Source organism: Mycetomoellerius zeteki, unplaced genomic scaffold (assembly GCF_001594055.1).
Source record: "Mycetomoellerius zeteki isolate Tzet28-1 unplaced genomic scaffold, Tzet1.0 scaffold113, whole genome shotgun sequence".
Classification (NCBI taxonomy): Eukaryota; Metazoa; Arthropoda; class Insecta; order Hymenoptera; family Formicidae; genus Mycetomoellerius; species Mycetomoellerius zeteki.
Window position 1 is genome coordinate 1,468,724 of NW_017256051.1, and position 18,043 is coordinate 1,486,766.

General features: G+C 30.2%; 3 protein-coding genes across 3 annotated transcripts; all 3 read left to right on the top strand.

Moving 5' to 3' along the window:
* Window positions 1-4,479: 4,479 nt before the first annotated feature.
* Osi13 (Protein) lies at window positions 4,480-6,229 on the top strand. The gene is made up of 2 exons (XM_018455079.1): window positions 4,480-4,669; window positions 5,919-6,229. Exons 1-2 carry the CDS (start codon window positions 4,480-4,482, stop codon window positions 6,227-6,229), a joined length of 501 nt encoding a protein of 166 aa, XP_018310581.1.
* A 3,277-nt stretch (window positions 6,230-9,506) lies between these two features.
* Osi14 (DUF1676 domain-containing protein Osi14) lies at window positions 9,507-11,739 on the top strand. Its single transcript, XM_018455836.1, has 3 exons — window positions 9,507-9,806; window positions 10,470-10,655; window positions 11,259-11,739. The coding sequence occupies exons 1-3, from the start codon at window positions 9,596-9,598 to the stop codon at window positions 11,627-11,629; spliced, it is 768 nt and encodes a 255-aa protein (XP_018311338.1). The 5' UTR covers window positions 9,507-9,595; the 3' UTR covers window positions 11,630-11,739.
* A 1,102-nt stretch (window positions 11,740-12,841) lies between these two features.
* On the top strand, window positions 12,842-15,356 carry Osi15 (DUF1676 domain-containing protein Osi15). The gene is made up of 2 exons (XM_018455862.1): window positions 12,842-13,254; window positions 15,013-15,356. The coding sequence occupies exons 1-2, from the start codon at window positions 12,882-12,884 to the stop codon at window positions 15,342-15,344; spliced, it is 705 nt and encodes a 234-aa protein (XP_018311364.1). The 5' UTR covers window positions 12,842-12,881; the 3' UTR covers window positions 15,345-15,356.
* The last annotated feature ends 2,687 nt before the right edge of the window (window positions 15,357-18,043 follow it).

Below are 18,043 nucleotides of genomic sequence, written 5' to 3' on the forward strand. Positions count from 1 at the left end.
ATATGTGTCACGTTATATCGCAGAACGGTATATACGATGCATAGACGTGGTCATACTAGATAAGAAGATAGAAACCTTCTGCGGGTGTTTTCGTCGCGTAAGAGAAAGGGAGTGGAGGCCGTCGCGCGAATGAATGCATTATAACGCCCCTATAGGGGCGGAAATCGTTTTGCAGAACACGATGTATTGACGTCGTTTTGCAATAAACGCGATTTTTTTTAAGTTACGCCACGCAAATATCCGGGCCAAAAAGAATTCGATGGTCTTCACGTTGGAAACGTTTCGTGTCTCGAGTCGTCGTGTAAGATCGTAGCGTGATTTGATTTACCTCTGATGTTCTTATTTCAAGGAAAGTCAGCTTATAAATGTTTGATCTAATTTTCAAATCTCTACAATCAAATGCTCATATGTACTTTTATATCTTTCAGTGATTTTTTTATTCTCTTATACTAAATAATTCTAAGATATTTTACATTTACAAATTAACATACTATGTTGTGTCCGATAATCTTATCTGATTGTGATTATTTGCGTGAACAATTTCCAATATTTTAACAGCGTTTCTTTATGCAGAAGCTTATTTTAAAATTAATTGAAGGATATATATTTATTTGATATCCATATTCACTGTTAAATAATCTTATTTATAAGTTAAAATAATATAAATAACTATTATTTTTAGTTTAGTCTCTATACTTGTGATTGAAATAATATCCGCTAGATATCCGGAAAAAGTTGTGTCACTGTTTCACTTCACTCGTTTTTCAATTCTGTTACGCCACTTTTAGATTATCGATTGCCTTTCTTGTCAGAGTATCATCCCACACTCGTAACAGAGCATCACAAACTGCACTACATTTTACAATCTGCTGCATATTTATCTGAGCTATCTGAGGTATCTGAACCACTCGAAGCACGTGGTTCCGCTTAAGTGCACAATAGAATATTGCACATTGCTCTAACCACGACGTAAATGAGCATCTTATTGAGCATTCTGCCCGTAGGATAAGAAATTAGAAATCTGCGTGTATACACGTTATAGAAATCTACATGAAAAGATTGACCGAACGTAGATGATCTTGATAGGATCTTTTTTTTTAGTTACGCCCGGCAAACATGCGGGTTGCTAATAATCCGGTAGCTTTAAATGATCCTTACAACCTGATAATATTTTCTTCTCGTTGCGTTTAATGTATTAATTTGCGTATGTAGGTATATGGGTCCAAAAATACTTATACACATTATGCTCTTATGGTTACTTTTCATTTATCTTAAAATCAATTTGATAAGGACATTACAATATTTTAACATAATGAGAACATGGGTGTTGCTTAACTGATTTAATATAGGTTTTATTACTTTTGTATTTTTTCAATAGAATTTAAAGTGATAGAGAGATGTTTCCCTATGAAGCTATACATTATTGAAATTCAAATAAAACGGAGATTGTGTTATTGCATCATTTACCGAATAAGAAAGTGATGTGATAAAGTGTACGCGAGATTGACAATTTATATAATAGAATGAATTTATATTACTTAGCACCTACAGAGTAGACAGTTATTAATGTGTTTAATATTCATCAAATTGCGGAAAAATGTAGTGAAATCATAACAATTTGCATAATTAACACGAGACATTTGAAACATGTATCGGATGCTCGCGTACGAGATTGATGAAACAAAGCATTAGATATAGCGTGAAATGTTTTCATTTTATTAAATGATTAATGGTCTGACTGTTTCCAGCAATTATCGGGTTCTTATCTGCTCTGAAAATCACGAGTCACATGCACCACATTAAATAAAGTGGTACTTAACAATCATTATCACATATGTATGTACTCTCTCCTTGACTTTCTTCATTCTCGGATATTACATCGAGGCAGTTTCACAAGTAATAAACCTGTATATTTACTAACGCAGGTAACTTGCACGCACTGATTACGCACTCGTAGCAAAATTGTTTTTTTGGATACGTTGTTTCTAATTTGCGTCGCTAATAAAAGACATTGCCTGTGTATTATAATGTTTGTCGCTATTGAAATTATCAGACTGGTTATTTAAAGATAGATTATGATAGAGCATTAGTCGAGTTCCTCGTGTATGAAGCCGACAACCTACATATCGGTACAGTAGTTTTATTCATATGCCTCCTAAGTATATTACTTCAGATTTTTGGAAAGAGGAAATAAAGAATAATTTGCTGTTTTTTTTTTAAGATCTTGTAGCCTAAATAATAATGATCGTTAGGAGGAAGATATCAAAAGACGAAATGATGAAATGATAAATGTTAGTTCTGTTATTGTAATGGTTTTTGATTATGCATATTGTCTCATTACTGTTTATTTTTTATATTTATTACAATCTATGATAAATTCTTATATAACACCATGTGATAAAAATAATTCTTTTCGCACATGAAAAAATTAAAGTTTTCGTGAAAGTGAAGACGAAATCCATTGGATTATATTTCATTTTACAATATCAAGTTAATGTTTTATGCACATTTAAAGAAGGTCATTTCGGCCGCGGTGCAAGATGAAATTTTGTGATTGTTAAAAATCATTTTTATGTAAAATTGATTGCTAAATCAGAAAATAATAAAATTAAAGTGATTGAAATAGAAAAAAAATGAAAAATGCATTTTTTGTCGAAAATCGCTAAAAATGATTAATTTTTTTCTTAAAAAGCTGTAGTTATCATACCTTTTTCATTAATATTCACAAAGTTAATTATAGAAAAGCCGAAAAAAGAAAGATTTGAGCCATTTTCGACTAAAAATTTATTTTTTAAATCATTTTGCACTACTCCAATTTATCTATTCCAATTTAATTTTATCATGTTTTGATTCAGCTTTCACTAATTTTACATGATTTTACAGAAATACATTATTTTCAGATAATCGCAAAATATGATATTATTATGTTATGATTAATTGTGATTATTAAGAATATTTAGTCAATTAACAATTGTTACGTTGAAATATTAGAAATTAAATTGTCTTCAGAATAAATAAAAAAAATTTCGGTCACTATTATATGATTACTGTACTAACTTTACAAGCATAATGTATATAATTTGTGAGCTTACTCACATGGAACTATTATTACTGTTATTACTATTGCTAGCCATAGTCCTAATTTTAACAAATAACAGGCGCTCACGAAAGAGGAGTCTATCATTAACGATATAATAACTTTGCATGTGTAAAAAATAAATTAGGCTAATAATGTTAACCTACGTAAGTATACATAACGGTACGAAATAATAAAAGATACTAAGCTATAAGTTAAAACACGCATGGAAGTTTTAAAAAACTGCTTTCTGAATAAAAAGTTATGTTTGTGTATTAAAAAAAATGTACTTGATGATAATTTATAACAATGTTTCTTTCGTATGTGACTAAAATTATTTTCAGAAAAATATTGTAATTTATTAAAAATTTATTAAAAAAAGATTGTGATATGACGTTCGTATTTAAATCAATATAAAAATGTTGCTCTTTACCGGTTTTTGCGACGGTTATCCATCGTACTCAAGCGTGTAACATCATTTTTTTCTGATGTTGATAGAAAATACTTCACTTAATGATGAGCATAAATATAAATCTTTTTTATAGTCTTTACCTATTAATTGAAAAGTTGGTTTCTAAAGACACGTACACTTTCTTCTGTGATTAATGATTAATAACCAATTTTATACGCTTTACGGTAAAGAAATGATATTATTCACTAATACAATTTGTCAAAATTTTTTAATATTAATTGATTATTAATTATATTTTATTATACTCTTTAACTTCTTTATAGTATAATACAATATTGGTAGAAAATTTTATCATTAAAAAATTATAGCTGGTTTCAATTTAATTAGATATCGAATTATTATCGGTACAATAATCGGAACGCTACTTATCCTCTTTAATTATAGATCCGTTTATAGAATGAAATGGTTTAATTTGAATTATTTCTAGTTTACTTTTTTCAGTATAAGCTGGCCATAGATCGTGGCAGTCTTCGTGCCACAACTATTCGAGTGTAAAACGAACTTAATTGATAATAGATGCTGTATATTCTCATGACAAAAGACAATAATAGTGAAGACATTTGATGGAGAGAACGATCTACTTACCCCGGTCGAAATATTCCGTGGAAGATTCTTCATTCTCAAGAGTGATTGACGCGAACAGCGTCCAATGATCGAGGTAGACTAGCTCAAGAGGTACGGGAGTGGACGTTGGATCCTTCGTCACGCATCAGTATCAAGTTAGATGACTAGTCTCCTCCTCTGAGCTTTTCGCGGTCCCACTATATAAACTAATAGCCCGGTATAGCACGAATGTCAGTTAACATATTATTGGCGAAGAGATCGGTCGCAATTGCAAGATAAGTGAAGTTTTTGAGATAAAACGTGATCATAAAGTGAGTTATAAAAAAAAATACAGAAAAGGAATAAAAGAAATCTAGATGCTGGAAAGATGTTACTGCTGTATATACTACTATTTCTACCTGTATTCGTCGCAACACAGGGATCGCAATCAATGAAGACACTGGACCGAGAGATGATGCGGAACGACTCTACAGACTCTTTAGACTGGATTGGTGAAAGCTTTTTGAACATCGTTGATACATTTTCTCCAGTTTCAAAATCGTGTGGTAATATAGAAGGTATTGACAATAATAATTATTTGTGGCTAAATATAAATAATTCTATCCATTTTTTAATCTTGCATATTTAATGTTTGATAAAAAAAGAAGTTCAAATTTTGTTTTATTTCTCTTATTAGAATCTCTTATTAGAAAGTGTATAGAGAAGAAACAATTAATATAATATAATCAAATAAAGAGACTTAACAGAAATTATTCTTTTTATATTAATTACTGTTAAATTTTTAATAATTTCTGGATTTTATAACAAAAAAATTTTTATCCGTTTTTATAAAATTTAAATATTTTGATATATCATATAATTTTATATTATATATATGCATAAAAATATGCTAAATTAATATACACAATATATGATGGGCGTATTAATACGGACGGAATACGTGATCATTACATTGAGAAAAAAATATTATACCTTTACAACTATTAAATTAATATTATTATAAACTACTAAATTTATAATTGCATTTTAATTTTATCAATGTCAAATAGAAAAGATCAAATTATTACAAAATGTATGGCTATTTATAACAATATTTTTATGCAGTTTAGCATTAAACTTTAGCGAAAGTGTCAATTGTGGTATATAAGTGTCAACTTTGATATATATTGTCAAATATTTTTTCTCAATAACAATCATAAGTTTGTTAATAACAAATTGTAATATATTTGGATAAGGAATTACAGGGACATGAGATAGCAAATCTAGTGTGGTATTTCAAGTTTAGTAATCAAAGATTTGAATAATTTGCTGTAAATGGAATTATGAGACCGCGTATTAATCAGACGTTGCTAAAGAAGCGTGTAATTGCACATATTGCTCATTATATTATGATACTTTTGGGTTTACGGGTTTGCGGAGTCCCGCGATACAAAAACATAAGTGCTTTCTACTCTAGTTCATTTTTATTAACTTCCGTGACGATCTTAATAAGGAAGATATACTTCAATGTGTGTGTGAAGGAATGCACATCCTGTTTCCGAAGGAGCAAAATACTTTTAATATAATATAAACTTTTAAGTCATAACATATGTAGTGTTTAGTAGAACGTTGCGGGCAATGTAGTATAGGCTATATCAAGTAGCAATATAAACGTTAAATGATTAATTGTTACATTTATTTTTTATGAATCATGTTTTACATAAAATACAAAAGAGATTAGTAAATTAAAAGCAAGTAACACGATTATATATTTCTTATTATATTTATTTGTATTTATTATAGTATCTTTTTTTTTATTAATTGCAGGGCGTAAAGATAAGAAATTCAAGAAACTGAATAAGTATGTTCTGCCTTTGCTTATTGGGTTTTTGTTGATAAAATCTATTCTATTGCCCATCACGTTAAAGGCATTGGCAGTTCTAAGTGGGAAAGCTGTTGTGCTAAGTTTGATGAGCTTAATTCTGGCAGCTATAGTTGGATTAAAAAAGGTTGCCCAGAAGGAGAGCAGCTACGAATCAATCAACAAGTACAGACGACAGGATATATACGGTTTCGTTGACGACGTGCAAGAATTCGAACCTTATCGATTTTACAAAGAACGACGTAGAAAGAAGTGAAAAGAATTATTAACGGACGATAGAATTCTTTGTTGGTTCTTCGATTATTTTTATTCTTATAGTAATATTTGTCGTAGAAAAATATTAGTTTTACTTTAATTTTAAACAATTCTGAAAAGATCGACGTTATACAATATATAAAATTAAGAATAAAATGTATTTATTTATAGTCTATTAATTAATTAATTTTCTATCAATTTTATTTACTTATAATATTTATTTCAGCGTCTGGCTATGATAAGATTACATTAAGATCAAACATTGTAAATATAATAAAAAGTAGCATAATCAATGTACGAACCAATGTCGTATATATGTAGTGTTGTAAAAGTTATTTGTATTAACATCAATGAAGAGCTTTACAATGGAGATGCATTAACTGCTAGCGTTAATTATGTTAAATGGAATAATTGAATGTTGATACATTGGCGAAAGTTGTTAAAAACTATAATTACAATCTATTTATAATTAGTTTAGTACAGTAATTCGACGACAGTTTTCAATATCGCTAACAAAATCCTTTTTAAAGATGAGTAATCACAATGTATATTAACACATTTCACTAGCGTGATGTAAGAAGGAGAGAAAGTTTCATGATTCCGTGAGGAACTAGTTTGTAGATAGTATATACATTTCTCTTTTGTATTCCATTTCTCTGTCGAAGTTAAATTATTCAGTTATGTAAATAAATATGTTTTCAACAAAATTTTTTAAGTTATTATTACAATATGCTTATATTATATAATTCTGTGTAATGAAAATATAAATTTTACTATTAATTATTAAGAGAAAATAAAATATTGTAATTACTAAAAAAAAAGAATATCTATTAAACATGAGATTTTTAAATGATCAAAAATAGGAAATTATTAACATTATTAATTGTATAATAAATGATTGATTTTCTCAACCGCTTTTTCGGCAGTTGAGAAAATCTTCTAGAGAAGGAGTGGTCACATCATATTATTCACGTGAAGAATAAGGGGAAAAAAAAGAAAATAAGATAGGAACTGACCTCAATATAAGTCATTGCTCTTTGATTCTCTAAATCTTCTACATTCCTATGTAGTTAGAAATATTTTAAAGAACTTTTATGCTTCATCGTAGTTATATCATTTTATGATATAAATGAAATAAAAAATTCTGCATAGGCATATGTCAAATGCATGTAGGTATTCACAATCATTTGTGTTAGATATCACCGATAGATGCATCAGTTAACAATGTATTTATATTGTACAAATAAACAAATTAGTTATTAGGACTCTTTGTTTTAAAAAAAAAAATGTATTTTTAAAATATCGGTGACTTCGTTATAGGTAAAAATTGTCATACAAATTCCTCTGAAGTATATGCAGAAGAAAGTAACTAATGGTGATCATAACCCAGAAAATTAATCTCAAAATTGTCTTCGTTTCTTCCTTCGGATACCGTTAAACGAAGATGACAAAGCTCCTTCCATATCTGACGTTAAATACTTAAACAGATTCGTATGGAGTACAATGGAATACCTCTTGTGAATAAATTATCTGTTACCTTTCCAAGTGGTTGCCTAAAGCAACGTTGATGATGTCTTCATTATTGTTTTAGTATATTACATTAATTTCTCTCACGCATAATCCGGGGGGGGGTCTATATATTTTTTTTAAAAATAGAATTAATATATAAAATCAATTGATAATGTCAAAATTCTATTTAAAGAATATGTAATTTAAAAGAATATGTAGTTAAAAAGATATGTGCGATTTCTTATAAATTCATTATTTTCTTTTCCAGAAAAGGAATATTGTGTATGTCTCTTGCGTAATAATTTTGCAAATGTGATAATTCCTTCTTTTATCTTGGACACTTTTAACGTTCTTGAGAAATAGAATTTTTAATACACAATGATAGAAATTCTTGTAGACTCGAGCTAAATAATTGTGATGAAAATGAAAAACAAAACGAACTTATAATAATAGTTTATTATATACATGCATGTATTACTTATAAAGATGTAGATTTGTTTAAATATAAGACATTAATCACATATTTTCGTCTTATTTACAATAATTATATTTTATAATACTAAATAACAACATAATAAAATAATCAGATGGACACAAAAACATTAAAAAAGAAGTAAAAAATTTTATTAATTTAAGTTATATCAGAACCTTAAACTTATATCAGAGATGTAATCTATTCTCGTATTACCAATGAACTCATGGCTGGGTCAAGGTGAGCAGCCTGATGTACGTGGTTATAGAAGAGAATGCATCGGTCCATTTCACAAAGAAAATTATGATGTTTAAATTCCTCAAAAAAGATATTTAAAGCTAAACTAGCACGTTACAAAATCATTAATAAATAGATATAATAAATTATTTAAAAAAATTTTGTTTATATTTCACATTCGTTTTATTTTTAATTTTAGTTAATATAATTTAAAATTATATATTCTGCAATATGAATAAGATTGTTTTATTCACAATTCGGAAAATTACTACTAAGAATTGTCCACATTTAGCGTCACCTAAATGCACACTCACACGCTACTCATAAGAAAAGTGTATATCCGCGACCGCGAAGCATGTGCAATCGTGAATGGCGGCGAGGTGCGAAATGCACGTTTGTCACCACCGTCGGTTTTCTAAACAATTTGTTGTAAGTGAAGAATAAATAGAAAGTGGCATATGTCAAAATGTTATTAATCTTACAGACGAAAAGAGAGGAAGCAGTATTTTAAGAAGTAAATGTATCAATGTACCTTTTTAAGACTAAATTATAAAATATGTCTTTTATACATATCTACACATAAATATATATATATATATATTTAGAACAATGAATCAAAAGTGTCACTAGAAATATTAAGAATTTTTTTTATTAGATATAATGACGAAAAATTCTATTTTTCAAAGATCCTTCCCTTACACAGAAATAATCCCTGAATTTATAACGAATGTTATCTCTCCTACTAACCCAAATTCTGAGTGGTTACTGTGGTAAACGTAAACTTATTTCGATGACGTTAGGGAGAGCGACTTCTAGGTCCGCCCAAGCGGTGACATCTTTCCATGCAGTCATTCGTTTGTTTAAAAATTACCGAAGAAAGTTTTCTGGGGAAGTGGCCGACGGCATCTATCTGCAATAATGAGTCGTTCGTCTCATCGTTTCTTGTCGTCATACACGTCGTCGTTTCATCCAGAGTGGGGATACCGAGGAGGGTCCTACATGGTGCACACCTATAAAGATTCAAGCGCCGCAGGGCCAAGTCACACTTTGTTCCGAAAATTTTCCGGGGAGCAGTTTGTTCCGTCTCCGACCACTGTATCTCTGTATTCCTTTCCGCGACGACGTGACGAGTGATTAGACGACGAGAAGATGAACAAATTTCTGACGCTAATACTTCTTGCTGCATATACTGCAGCAGGACCTACAGACGTACAGCCATCTCAGAATCTGAATTGTGTGGAGCACGACAATGCGTTCTTCAGCTGTATGTTCGTGAAGACTATCAGTGCTCTTAACAGAGCGACTCGATCGAGCAACATCGAAATCATCGATGGTGTGACTTTCGTACGAGATACCCCGAGTAAGTTCTTGTATTTATTACATATATAGTATATCATTCTTTAAAAAAATTTAATTATATCAATGCATACCCTAACAAGACCTCCAGGGAACATCCTGAGGACGTCAAAAGGATGTCCGTATGTTCTTTAAACATCTTAAGGGCATCCTCAGGATGTATCCCGAATAAAATGTTGAATAAAGTTATTAGAGTAATATTAACTTTAAATGATATTACATGGAAAAAAACGGCTATAGTTGTCATGACCAAAAGACAGACGCCCACCAATACATTTTTAGTTACAAGAACTACAGTACTGATAGATTGTGATAACCGTAAGATTAACATATCTTAACAGTTATAGCTGTTAAGATATGTCCATCTTACGTTTATTACAATCTATCAGTACTGTAGTTCTTGTATTGATGGGCGAAAATTATCATTATTTCCGATTGTGACAACTGTAGCGTTATTTATACACTATAAGATATAACAAATATTATATATTATTGTGAATTAATATAATACAAATTATAAAAATTGAAGAATATGTTGCAATTTTAAAAAAATTACCTACATCTGCTTCTAAACACACTCGATGAAATTATATCATTGTAATATTTTGAAAGAGATAATAATTATGATAACAATTGATAAACATTTTTCTTAAAAACATTGTTATAGTGGAGCGCCTTAGCAGGAATTTAGAAATGAACGAAAAGGAAATCATGAATGAACTACCACGCGAGATCACCGATAGAATGATAAAACTTTCCATTATGCTGTACGATTCCGTTGTCTCTTTTATGAAGAGCCATAGTTTGAAATTGGACATGCCCGAAGGTTCAGTTTCTCGCGCCCTGACTGAAGGTAAGTCTTATTCCTTTTGTCTTCACTAAGTACTCACTAAGTATCTCAGTTACGTAATCGTTCACCTTTCCTTGATTATGTCTATTCGATTAATGTTACGGATTCGCGACGTCATGAGTATAAACGAATAAGCATCTCAACATGCCTTTCACCTCCGTGATATCTATATGTACGATGCTGACGTCTGAACCTGTTCCGGGTAAACTCGTTCTTCAAGAAAAAATGTTTCGCTTTCCTTCTCAAATGTATTTTAAAATATTTGAATAAATCATAATCGTATTATTAAAAATAAAATATAACATATTCCCATTAATCACACTTTTATTAATTACTTAATCTTTACATCTTCCAAACATATATCGACAATTAGTATTATTAGTATTATAGTTTGAAAGGCATAAAATTATTAATTTAAATAATTTTATATAATATATCAAAAGATTCTGACAAGTTAACATTAAGCTTAATATTAAGTTTAAAATTAAATTTATATCGATATTTCTACATTTTTAACATTTTTATATTGTTGATGTATTTTTTTATATCGATTTCATAATCTCATAATCTAAAATCAATTATGTTAATTAATTTTTTTATAATTAGGACGTGCCAAGATCAAGAAACTAGTTCTGCCATTGATTGCTGCAGCAGGTCTCAAGGTCTTCGCACTTGCACCACTCTTGCTTTTTGGCTTAGGTCTGTTAACTGTGAAAGCTTTAATCTTCGGTAAACTCGCCTTACTTGCTGCCGGCTACATGATATTCCAGAAGCTTTTTAGTGGTAGCAATGTGGGTGGTTTCTTTAATAAAAATCAAGTGCCTATTTTGTATGACCACGGCTCCTCTGGAGGTTGGGCCGTTGGAAGTGGGTCCCAGCAACAAGGATACTATAGAAACTTCGATGCTAACGCCCAAAATTTGGCGTATTCTGCTCATGCACCGACTGACATACCGATTGAACTTCAAAAATATTGAGACATTTTTATTATATCTGCCATGGAGAAACTTAAAAGCCATATCCCACGGAGCCAAAAAACCTCCTCGAGGCCATTGGACCCACCTACAATTAGATTATAATATTTATATATACATCGTATGTAATTTATTAATTTAATAAATTATTGGTTAATTGTATGTATTAAGCAATTAAATTATTTGTATTTAATAAATTATTTATTATCCCAGAAAAATATTTGTAAAAAATTCTTTGTTTCCGCTTTTGTGAAATTAAATTAGAATAAAATTTCTAATTTGAAGAAATTATTGTTACAATAAGATTCGATGTAACATAGTGCATAGAAAACCTCGTACGTGATTAGTTTCTGCTAAGACGAAATATTGACAGCTTTCGGCGTGCAATTGTAGCCGGTTGAGCTCATGTCCGATTCCAATCGTATATGAGCATTCCTACAGGTCATTTACACTCCCACTTCTTTTCTTCGGTCTTTCTTTCGCCTTGGCTGCCACTTCTGTCACTCGTTCCATTTCTCTTGTTCAAGCGGCTTCCGACTGCATGATTTGGGACACAAGTTTTACATACCATGCCGTGTCACCAAGAGACACGGAAATCTAATTTTCACCAAACTGTGTGTACGAAGGCGTTGATGATGTACGCTGATCGTAAACGTAGAAGATGATAATTGAGCCAGCCTTACGGACTATTGTATGTATATGTGATGCAAATAAACCGTAGATATATGCAAATTAATTAGAAATTTCTTAATTGAAACAGATTTCTTTTTTACAATAAATTTATCCAAAAAAACGTAATATATATTAAAAAAGAAGAATATCTAAGCAATAAAATGCAATATTTTTGAAATTTAATTTAATTTTATTACAGAAAATTTTAATTATTACTTTTATATATGAAACTTAATAATTATTTATAATTATTTTTTATTCAAAAAGACTTTTTAACCTGAGAGAGAGAGAAAAGCTTAAGAAATTTCCTAGGTTAGATAGTAAAATTCTGAAAGTAAAAGGGAAATTTGCTTGAGTCGACGTATTCTTCGTCACGCGATTCTTGTGCATTGCATGTTCAAGTTAGCTCTTCAGAGAGTCGGCAGAATTAAAATTCTTGACACTACTGCCCTTGCACGTTGCTTGCCAAATGGTTCAATATCCCACCACTAGTCGATTGTGGTTCATATAAAAGAAAAATGTCTCTGGGGGCAAACAGTCAAAAACGCTTCTTCGGAGTCACGCTTTATAGCACTTCGTAACTATGAAGACCAAAGTAATTATCCTCTTAGCGTTGCAATTGCTGACGTTGGTGATAGCCGGTTCAAGCCAGGAAGATGGAAATAGTTTGGAGCATCTAGAAGGGAAGCTCATTAGAGCGATGGACGATATCAACAGAAAGGACATTATTGACGTTTACGGCGATATAATAACCCTGGAAAAGGTTGCGGAGGATGGTGAACTATCAGAAAAGAGCGCGGATCCGCTCGTAAGCAGGATCGAAAAATTCCTGAAAAGTCGAAAAATTCAAATTAATCTTCCTAATGACGCTTCAACTGCTGGTTTGTTTGCACGCGCTCTCGGTCAAAGAAACATCGATATAGAGCTTAAAAGCTTGGCACGTGGAACATCCGAAGGTAAACGATGTATTACAAAAAATTATTATAAATTGAATTTTTTAAACGGAACTGATTGTTTTGTATTTAATAGAACAATGCTATCAAATTTGTAAATTAGAGGTAACTGGAGCGTTTACCCTTTCAAATTTTTGTGAATTTACATAACGAGATTGTAATTAGAATAATTTGAGAAAATTTGCTAGTAATGGCAAGGCTATTTGAAATACTTTTCTTTAAATTCTATAAATTCTAGAAAGATTACATTTTTTAAAAATAGTTTCAATAAATTAAAAAAGCAATCATTTTTTTAAATATAAAAATATTTATAGGGGGGTATTACAATCTTCACTATAACATATTATAATAAATATCTCTCTCTCTCGTAGTGGTTATTATGTTTCTATGATTTAAAAATATTTCAAAATTTTCGCAAATATTTTTGACTAAGTACTCGCAAACTAGTATTAATTCATTAAGTTATGAGATTAAATCTATAATAATCTTACTTAATATTACACGAACGCTGCATTTTTATAGATCAACGTAATATATAACATAAATTCTCTTTAATATTTATATAAATTATTTGATAAATACGTTTAATATATTTTTTATATCTATAAATTAATTTGTAGGTCGATCTTACTCTTCATCTTTTTATACGTGCATATTAAATTTGTACTTTTCTTCCACAAGAATTTTTACAATTAAGTTTTTAATAACATTTTTAAAACTAAGTTCCGATAGTAACATTATTGTTCAAAGTTCTTGTCAGAACCTCGTGAGACTTGTGTTAGATACTTGGATCTAACAAAAGTTTCTTGTTCTTCTTCTCTTACGTTCCGATCTGATATGAATACATCATTCAATGGGCGCAAACTTATAGTGCCTCACCTTTCTAAAGCCCTACCAATGGGATTTAAGTAGCTCATGAATCTCAGGATTCATTGGCTGAAAAGTGTAACTTGATCTTTCTTTTCAATTCGATCGTGGCCGAAATACCATTCACGCATCCTCCATGTATCTCTTTCTAGCGCTTATGTAGTTTACCGTTTTTCTCATATTTATAAAAATTTCCTCAAAATTTTTTACTCATATATTTATAAAAAATTTTTTTCTTGCAAAAATACTGGAAAATTTGAGTAAGCATAGTAAATATTTATTAATAACTATTGAGAGAGGGATGTAAGAGCGACTGAAATGGAAGATCTTCGTACATAGAAAGCTACAGCAACGCGTTCCACTTCTACCATATTCGCGAAAACAAATGCTGGAGGTGGGAGTGGACCAAAGTGGGTTACCGTTTGGTAGATCTGGTGGGATTCCGGGTTTCTGGGACGGCTACCGCGAGACGTCTAAGAAGGACCTTGAACGAGAGTGTCGCGCGTTCGAAGAAAGTAGACTGGATGATAAACGTCCGTCATAGACTTTTAGAAATCTTCATTCACATACATCCGCATAATATTCTACGATTATTGATATCATGTTTTTGTATTAATTGTGCTCTGTGCACTTTTATGTATAATACAAATTTTATAAATAATTTGGTATTACAAACTTTACATGTACAATTATATATGTATACTATATATATATTATATATATAATATAATATATATATATACTACACATATAATAAGATTCGCATTATAATTCGATATCTGAATAGTATTTTCACATATTTCCTTTTGTTAAGCACTAATATACATACATACATCAATTAAATATTTCAAGGAATGTTGTTACTTACAAGATAATTGTATATGTTGTTTACAGCACGCACGAAATTGAAGAGGATGATTATGCCACTTTTGATTCTGCTGAAACTAAAAGCAATAATCGTTCTACCTATCGTAATTAGCATGATCGCACTGATAGGTTTGAAGGGCTTAGGCGCAGGTCTTATGTCACTCTTGATTTCTGGCGCAGTAGCTTTGAAGGCCCTTGTTACACCACCTCCGCCAGCAAGAGTCTCCTACGGAATTGTAAGGCCGCACGAAATTCATCATGATCACTGGCACAGGTCGGAAGAAGAGGTCAATCAACCTTACAGAGGCTGGACACCGGAATACAATGGCGAACATTATCCATATCATGACATTCCATAAAATGCAATGTTTTCTTCGTCATCATATCCATTTATTTATTTATTTATTTATTGTGTAGCAGCATAAATGTATGCTCGCTTTATAAAATAAAATAAATCATCTTTTTATAAAATGTTGTCTTGATCATTGTGAAATATCGGAAATTATTGGATACTTCGTGACATCGACGTACTATCAGAAACGTCATATCATTGCGACATTGGTAAATTGCCAAGCTCAGATATGTCATATCTTATTAAGACTCGACCTAAATACACATGTGTTATCCTGAAGACATTAATAATAAGGATTATTTGCGGCAAGGATTTTACAATTTGTAAATAAATAAATATCGAAAAAGAGAGCTATACACACACACACACACACACACACACACACACACATAAATTTATAGCCGTAAGCAGGTTACTCTGTCGGTCAGACGAGAAGGCTAATGACCTAGATGGAGGTTCATGGACGGAGAGAAGATAGAATGATGTTGCGAGGGTGGGAGAAGCGGAGAAAGACCGGATCAAGGTGGGGAACTAGGAAGAGGAAGGAAATGAGGTTACTGTGTCGGGAGCAAGGTAGGAAAGCGGATTGTTGCTGTGATTGGTCTAACGAATTCCCCCTCAATGCTTCACACGTATCAAGGTCAGTGTGTCAATGCCTCCACGTGGTTCTCCACTTCTACCAGTAGATATCACCGTGGTCTTCGTGGTAGGGACTGAAATAACGGCATCGGTTGTGATTAGTCGAGTCGCTCGAGAGGAGTGGAAGAGTGAATACGGGTATATATAGGCTGTTTGAGAGGCCAGCACCATCGAGAAGTAGCGAAGATGGAGAACGCAAGCTCTGATTGACCGATACTTATGCATTCTTTCTTTAATAATATACTTATAAAATCGCAGACACTCTGCAAGTAGTGAACACATTTTTTATGTACAATTTTATATTCAAATTTTATTTTAATAAAATATTACCTACAATTTTACTATTCAATTTGTTTAAATTATTCATTTATATTATCAAACAACTACTTTCAACGACTTTCTTTATTACGGTAATAAGTAATAGTAATTGAAACATGCAAAAGAATATAAGAAAAATTCTATAAAATTTAATATATAATAATAGAATTAATTAATAAATTTGAGAATATTGTTGTGTAAACCTTTCTTGTAGGATAATATAAATATTTTATATAAACTACGAGTTGTCAAATTGCAAATGTAGAGTTGTATAAAAAAATTTCTTTGTTTTTAAATTTTTTAAATGATTTTCCATAAAAATATAGTTTCACATATGTAAAATGAGAATAGAATAAAAATAAATAAATTTCTCAATAACGAAATATACTTTTAAAAATAAAATTTGTGATATTTCAATGTTATTCTCTTTCATATTATATTATTTATAATTCCATTACATTCTTATATTTTAATATTATTTCTTTTTATTGTATTTTTTAAGTATATATTATATGTATCATGTAAAACTTAGTGTTTTTTTATATAATTATAAGTTTAATATATTAATTTATATATATATATTTAAATTTAAAGAAACAATATACTGAACGAATTTATTTGCAAATGTATTGTTTGATAATATACACAGTAGTATATTATTATTATAATATATAATTATCTTATAAAAATTATTTAGACTTTTATAAATATTATATGCTATGATGTAAAAGTATCCTATATATGCAATACAAAATAATATAAAATTTGTGTGTGGTGACGGAAATATTTAATTTTATTTTAGTTAAAAAAATTAATTTACGAATTTCTTGTAGATTTATTTGATTCAAAGATTATTATTGCGACAATAAATTATTTCGCATTTTACTGGGCTAGCAGCGACCAATTTGCTTAAAATGTAACTCACTGAGAAAATCGGTTGCAATATAATATGATTGCTCTAGACTAGTCTATTCTTATGAATCCCCACCTTCGAGCAGAAGAAATTCGCGGTATGTAACGTTCACTTTAGATTGCTGCGTAAAAATTGCGAAAGTATAAATGCACGCAATGCATTTCGAGTACATAACGGATATGCGATTTCAAATTAACGAGGTCTATGTAATCACTCGAGCAGCACCCAATGTATTAGAGATGCGGTAATTCCACCTTTCTTCTTTCCTTCTTATTTCACACATAAATTATATATGCACTACATGCGCGTATTTATATTATACGCTTTCTTAAAATAAATTCATATTATACTATCAAATTGTGAAAATTATATTATTTTCAACACAAATTAATATGTATAAATGTATAAATAAGAAAGTGTTAAAGGAAATGTTTTAAAAGCAGTTAAATAATACAGATATACTATATCTTTATTTATTATATATCTAAATTTAATTTTATCTCTAATATATTTTTTGCTATATATATTAACTTATTAAATATGTTTAATATAGCAAAAACTATTTTATTGTAATATTTATAGAAATTAAGAAAAAATAAATATAACATACTAGTTTTATACAAATGCAGAAATGTCTGAGATCAAAATAATATGTCAGATTTTCCCGTTAAAGCATTAGAATCTTAAATTTTCTGTCGCAAAGAGCATAAAGGAGCGGTAACCTAACCATTTATAGAACATAATAACAATTTGTATTCCTGAGCGTATGGAATACAAAGGAGAGAAGGATAAAAATTATTTTCTTGAAAGCAAACAGGTCGTCCGTAAAAATTTTG